Below are 6,381 nucleotides of genomic sequence, written 5' to 3'. Positions count from 1 at the left end.
TTGTAATCATTAATAAAATTAGATTTAGATAGTAATATTATTTCCGGGGCATATTTTGTTAATGCCAAAGCAAAGAATATTTTTTAATATTATATATATTGCTAAATTGCCTTTATCAAATTCAACATATATCTTAAATAGAGATGAAAGTGGTAGGTATCCACAAAATTTGCATTGTTCGCATCCAAATCCGCTTAAAAATTTCGATACTCAAATCCATTTAAAATTCCTTTTAATCATATTCACATCCATTTAAAATTTTAATATCCACGACCATTTAATTATTGTCTAAATCTACTTTAAATGGGTCGAGGATGAATAGAATAACAAGAATCCACTTTGCTTATACGTGCAAGACCTCACTAAGCCTATACAGTTGATGTTCGTCAAGCATTGAAAGTGAACAGTGGAACGAGGGAAGAAAAAGTATGAATGAGTGACAATTCTAAAAATTCTAGTTATGTAATATTTATTCAAGTAATTAATTTTTTTGGTACTTGATGATATTAGAGTCTGGAGTAGGGATGAAAGCGGTGCAGGTATTTCAAGATATCAGCTCCTTTCCGATCCGTTTAAATAGGATATGGATAGTTACAAATGCGTTTGGGACGGATACGATAGCGAAAATACTACCCGTAATAGATACGGGTCTATTACGGGTGGGGTACGAATATAGATTTTTGGATACCCGCTATACATTATTGGGTACCCACGGGTATCCTATCCACTATTGATAAAAATTGTATTTTAAATAAATTTGGATTTATATAGTTAAAATTCATGGATAGCCTACTTGTATAAGAGTATTTTAAACGGATTTTGGACATGTGCGAATAGTAAAATATTAAACGGGTTTGAATACGGGTACTTAAATATATATTTCAATGGGTTTTAAATGGACATGGATAATAAATTTTAAATGGATATGGATAGCTTAAATTTTGCGAGTACCCGTTCCGCTTCCATCCCTAGTCTGGAGCTTTGTGCTTGAGTTTAATTTATTTTAGTTTTAATCAAATATTGAACCCAATTTGCACTTAAATTTTCACTTGAATTTTATTGTATTAAATATTTTTAAATTATATAATAGATTTTGATGGATAAAGGAAACCACACTCAATCCGAGCTCGCATCCATCCCAAACCTATTTAGTCAATATCTAAACTTGCTACAAATGGGTTTTTGCTTGTCGGATACCCATGATAATCTGCCCCCCTTCCATCCCCAATCTTAAACATAATTTATCCAAACAAAACACCTTATATTGTGTTAATTTTGTTTATATTAATGTAATGATTATATTTTGTTTTCTCAATAAATGGATTGGCTTTAACCCATTCCCCTAAAGTTAGCTCAAGGAGAGAAGGATTAACCAAATCTTATGTTTTGAATAAATAATCTTATTTCAAATCAATACGGAATAACATGTTTTTCAGAGATTAATTGACTTTTCTTACTATTATATAATTTTACTTAATGCATAAATTTTTTCCCGAAATTTACACATTTAATATTGTGGCAGGCACCCTTAAATTTGCTACAACCTACTGTGTTTCTGATATTGTCCATTTTAGTAATAACTATGTTCCTTAGCAAGACCACAAAACTATCATGAGTTTCAAACATTGGAAGAAGAGTGAAGACCTGACGCATTGTCTATCTGGACCGCTGAAATAGTAAGATTATTTATGTTTATCAATAGCGTTAGTGAAAGTGACCAAAAAGCCATAAAGGAAAAAAAAAAAAAAAAAAAGTCTATTGTCTATAGGTAAAAGCGTAAATATGATTCTTTATCATCAATTAGCCACTATATGTTTTTTTGAGAATTCGTTTATTTCCTGAGAAAAATGCAGAGCAGGAAAAATAAATGCAAAAGGTCGTTCTCTGGAAAAATATACCTCTCACCCAAGTTTAAGAAGATAGAAAATGTTGAAATAAGATCAAAGTTCCTATTTAAATTTGTACCATTTTAAGCACATAATCAAATAAAATACATACGTCTATAAAACCGACATTCAGACTATTCACCATTTACGGCGAAAATTAGCCGGGACTATTCCAGCATGATACTATCTCGAGGAACATATGGGCATGGCGAGATCTGTAATTTTCTGTCCAAGAAATAAAATTGCAAGATTAAATTAAAGTGTCTGAAATTTTAAGAGCAAAAGAAATTGAAAAAGTCAAGAAGATAGATTGTATTATTTTTCTTTTTTTTTTTTTGAAAGCAAACACAAAAGCTTGCATTAATAAAACAAAGGTAATAAACATTATGAAATAGAATTTCACTCTCAAAAACGAGCAAAAGAATAAGAAGCATTAGTTAAAGAATGAACTCTTATAATAATTTGTCTCTCAATCCATCGAATAGTCATATTTAATCTTGATGCTCATTAAAATTTATAATAAATTTTCGAAATTAAAATCACCTCTAAGAACATCAAGATTTCGCTAATTCAAATGAAGCTTTGGATGCATGAACATTATAAGTTATAACTTCAGTTCGATTTGTTTTTCCCCACAGGTATCTGACAATGTGTAGATGTGAAGGGTGGTATGGAGCATGAAAAGTGCACCATTACCAAATTTGGAGTAATAAATAATAATGAATTCCAAAAGTGTTTTTAATATGTATATAAGTATAAAGGGAAAGGAAGTATTTAGCAAGTTGCATGAGATGCACTGAATTGCAATAGAACTCACTCACATGCCTTTTATTTATTTATTTATTTATTTATTTATTTTATTGAGTGATCTAAGGAACATCTCCTTAATTTCTCATATTCATGTTGACCAAATCCTTTAAACCATTTCTTTTTATATACTACTTGACATCTTTTTTCTTGTTTCTGAACAACCGTCCATCATGGGCTTCCAATTTTTATATATATATAATATAATATATAGTGATAGACGGTTCTAAATTAATTTTTCAATTACTTAAAAAATAAATGTGGGAATCAATCTTTACATATTATACTAGATTCATCTTTTTTTTTTTTTTTTTTATCGTATGAAAGCATTTATACAATGAAAATGGAAAATTCATATTCGGTGGAATTTAAATTAAATTATCTCTATCGTAATGTATTTGGTGGGATTTAAATTTAAAAAAATTTTTCAAACTTTTTTTTTAATATAAAATTTCAAATCATCATAGATATTTACATGGTATTTGAAATAAAATTTATTGTATAATTTCTTTGCAAATGGATATTTTTATATTCGAATGAACCATGAATTCCTTATAAATATTATAATTTTTATTAAATTATATTTAGTAGTTTTAATGCCTCGTACTCCAATTAAGTTTAAAATTCATTTGCAACTGCAAATTTTGATACGATTAAATTTAACCATAACCAATTCTATAGGGTAGAAAATGTAAAATTCTAAAAATGCATTTATTCCAAACAACACAATCTAGATTTGAAAATAAATTTTATTAAATTTTATGATATTCGTTTACACAAAATAAGATTTGAAACTCTGAAAAAAAATGTATTGATTGAGTTTTACTTTTCATTTTAGTAATAAAAATTTTAATTATTATTTTTAAAAAATTTTCCAAATTTAATTTGAGTTATTTCTTTTAATTTGGTAAAAAAATAATTTAATACAACATATATAATATATATAAAATTAAATTTACAACATTGTCTTCCTAGAATTAAAAAATATAAATAATAATTATTCTATGGAGACAAAAAAAATAACATCCACATGTGGGAAACCTTAAGAGCATGTTGTGTAGGCAAATAGTAATAAGGGGATTATTTCAGCAAATCTTAAAGATAGATAGTGTATTTAATCTAATAAAAAATGGACACTTGTGCATTGGGAAACCACATATCATAAATGGATTATGGTTATGGACCTATAAATAAATAAATCTCAATTCTTTAATAGAAAAAATAATTGTGATGTGAAATAAAATTAATAAAATTTTGGAAAAAAAAAAAAGAAAAACAATAATCTCTCTCTCTAACAGTAGGGCCATTTAATGTGAATAACAAGTAATAAAGTTGGTGTCACACTGTTTAGGTGTTGGGCTTTTTTAGAGAGAGAAAGAAACAGAGAGAAAAGAGGTTTTCTATTTCTGAACTTACAAACTTTCTAGAGAGTAGTCTAGGGGTGGTGAACCTTGGAAGACACATACCCCTCAGTTTCTAAAACCAGCAACTTCTTGTCAGCAAAACCCCACTTTGAATAGGAGAATTCACTGAACCCAACCATTTCTTGCTTTCTCTCTCTAACATTTCCTATGAAATGAATGAATGTTTAAAATTAAAAAAAAAAAAAGAAATAATAAATAGTAATAATTATACAAATACAGTGCAAGAAACCAACACCCATCAAAATAATTCTTCTCCATTTATTCTGACAACATACAAACTTTCTTTTCACCTTCCCCATTCTTTCTTTTCTTTCAGTTAAAGAGAGAGATAGAAGAAAGAAAGAGATCTAAATATGAGCAGAGGAAGAATTTGATTTCATAGAAACTCTCTTGAGAATCAAAAGTTGATTGTGCATTATCATTTATCTTTCTTCTTCTTCTTTTCTATTTTTTTTTCTCTTGCCTTATTTGGAATCGGCATCAAAAGCTAGACCATATTTGTGTTCTTCTTGACAGGTTTACTTCTTCTTCTGGTTTCTTGCATCTTTAATTAAATTTTCTTATCTTTGATTCCTTTTTGGACTGTTCTTTAATCTTGTACGAATATTACTGGGTTTTCCTTAATTTTTCTTGGGTTTATACTTTATATATAGTACAACAAAGCTAGCAAATCTTCAAGATTCATAGGAACAAAACAACCACTTGAATTTGAGCAATTTAAATGACCCATTTGTTCTATTTTGTTTTTATTTGATGCTATGTTTTGGTGAGTTTGTTATAAAGAGAATTTATGAACTGATATTAGCCTTCCAAATTAGAATTTCAGGAAGTGGGTATGAATATTGAATGTAATTTTATGATTTTTTGTTTAATTTTTATTGTTAAATTTTTTGTTCTATAGATTCTTGGTACATGTAAACTGACAAATCCTTTTTTTTGTTTTCTTTTGAAATCCAGTTGGGTAATTAGAGACGAAGTTTCTTGGTACGGATAATTGAAGGCAGCTGGATTCTCTTGAAACAGGAAGATAGAAACAAGATTATATAGAATATAAAGAATGGTTAAAAGAGTCGTACATTGTTGTTCTTGGTGGAATTTCAAATCATTTCTGTCTTTCTTGTAAATTTGGCTTTAAATCTGGCACATATTTCTTGCAAATTTGAAGCACCAATTGTCCACATTTTGATCTAAGAGGAAGAATTAGGGTTCTGAAAGAAACACAATTTTCTTGGAAGTTTAACAAGTGTTAATTGTGGGTTTTGAAGGTCAAAGGCTTGTTTGATTTTCTTGATCTGAGAACAGCAGATAATTTCAAGAAACCAAGGGGCAGTTCTGTTGCATTGTGGAATACTTGAAAAATTTTAGGGGTTTTGGGGATTTCATGATTAAATGAGTTTTGGGAAATCTGAAACAGATTCCAGATTTTCAAGAAGTGCCATAATCAATCTTCAAGAACATTGTTCAAGCAAAATTATGGGTTCAAGAGCAAGAAAACCAACTACTGCAATTTCTTCACAATCATCACCACCACCACCACCTCGATTTAGAGTAGTAGAGCAAAAGAAAATGGAGTATCAAAGATCTCTTTCATCACAAGGTAGTGCAAGAAGATTGTTGCCTTCAAGTTATTTTAGTTTGGAGTCATTGCTATTGCTAATATGTCTTACAGCTTCTCTTTTGATCCTTCCTCTGATACTTCCACCATTGCCACCACCACCTTTCTTGTTGCTTTTGCTTCCCATAGGCATATTAGGTGTTCTGATGATCTTAGCTTTTATGCCTACTAATGCAAGGGATATAACTTATACATATGTGTAAATGGTGTTTTAGAAACAAAGAAAGAAAAAGGAAAATGCGCCTGTTTTTTCTTTCTTACATTACATACAAATTTTGTATTTTTGTCTTCTAAATGTTGAAAAAAAAAAGAGATAGCAGTTCTTTTATTTCTTAATTAAGGCTCATTTTGTTATATCTTTATGCTTATTAATATTGTATTTGATATTTTTATATCATAGATCGCATTGGATTAATGCCATTAATGCTATTTATGATGCGGCTTGTGAAGTTTTTATCACAGTTATTGCCTCTTCCAATTTCCAACTCTCACAACTCTCATATTGCTTCATCCTTGAGGTCTTTATCAAATTATGACGAAGTGTAAAATTAACTGTTTTGAGTAGAGATAAATTTTTTATACGATATCATAACATTTAAAACTAATTTAAACCTTATATTATTAAACACTATAAAACATAGTGATAATG

The 6,381-nt window shown here is 28.8% G+C and overlaps 1 protein-coding gene across 1 annotated transcript; it reads left to right on the top strand.

The window, feature by feature from the left end:
• The first annotated feature begins 4,128 nt into the window (after positions 1-4,128).
• Positions 4,129-6,068, top strand: ARL (ARGOS-like protein). The gene is made up of 2 exons (XM_012226550.4): positions 4,129-4,633; positions 5,075-6,068. The coding sequence occupies exon 2, from the start codon at positions 5,507-5,509 to the stop codon at positions 5,933-5,935; it is 429 nt and encodes a 142-aa protein (XP_012081940.1). The 5' UTR covers positions 4,129-4,633; positions 5,075-5,506; the 3' UTR covers positions 5,936-6,068.
• Positions 6,069-6,381: the final 313 nt, after the last annotated feature.

The sequence above is a fragment of the Jatropha curcas genome, chromosome 5, assembly GCF_041381405.1.
Source record: "Jatropha curcas cultivar XTBG-Jc1 chromosome 5, XTBG_Jcur_1.0, whole genome shotgun sequence".
Classification (NCBI taxonomy): Eukaryota; Viridiplantae; Streptophyta; class Magnoliopsida; order Malpighiales; family Euphorbiaceae; genus Jatropha; species Jatropha curcas.
Note: the sequence above shows the minus strand (reverse complement) of the source record. Positions and strands in the feature narration are given on the sequence as shown.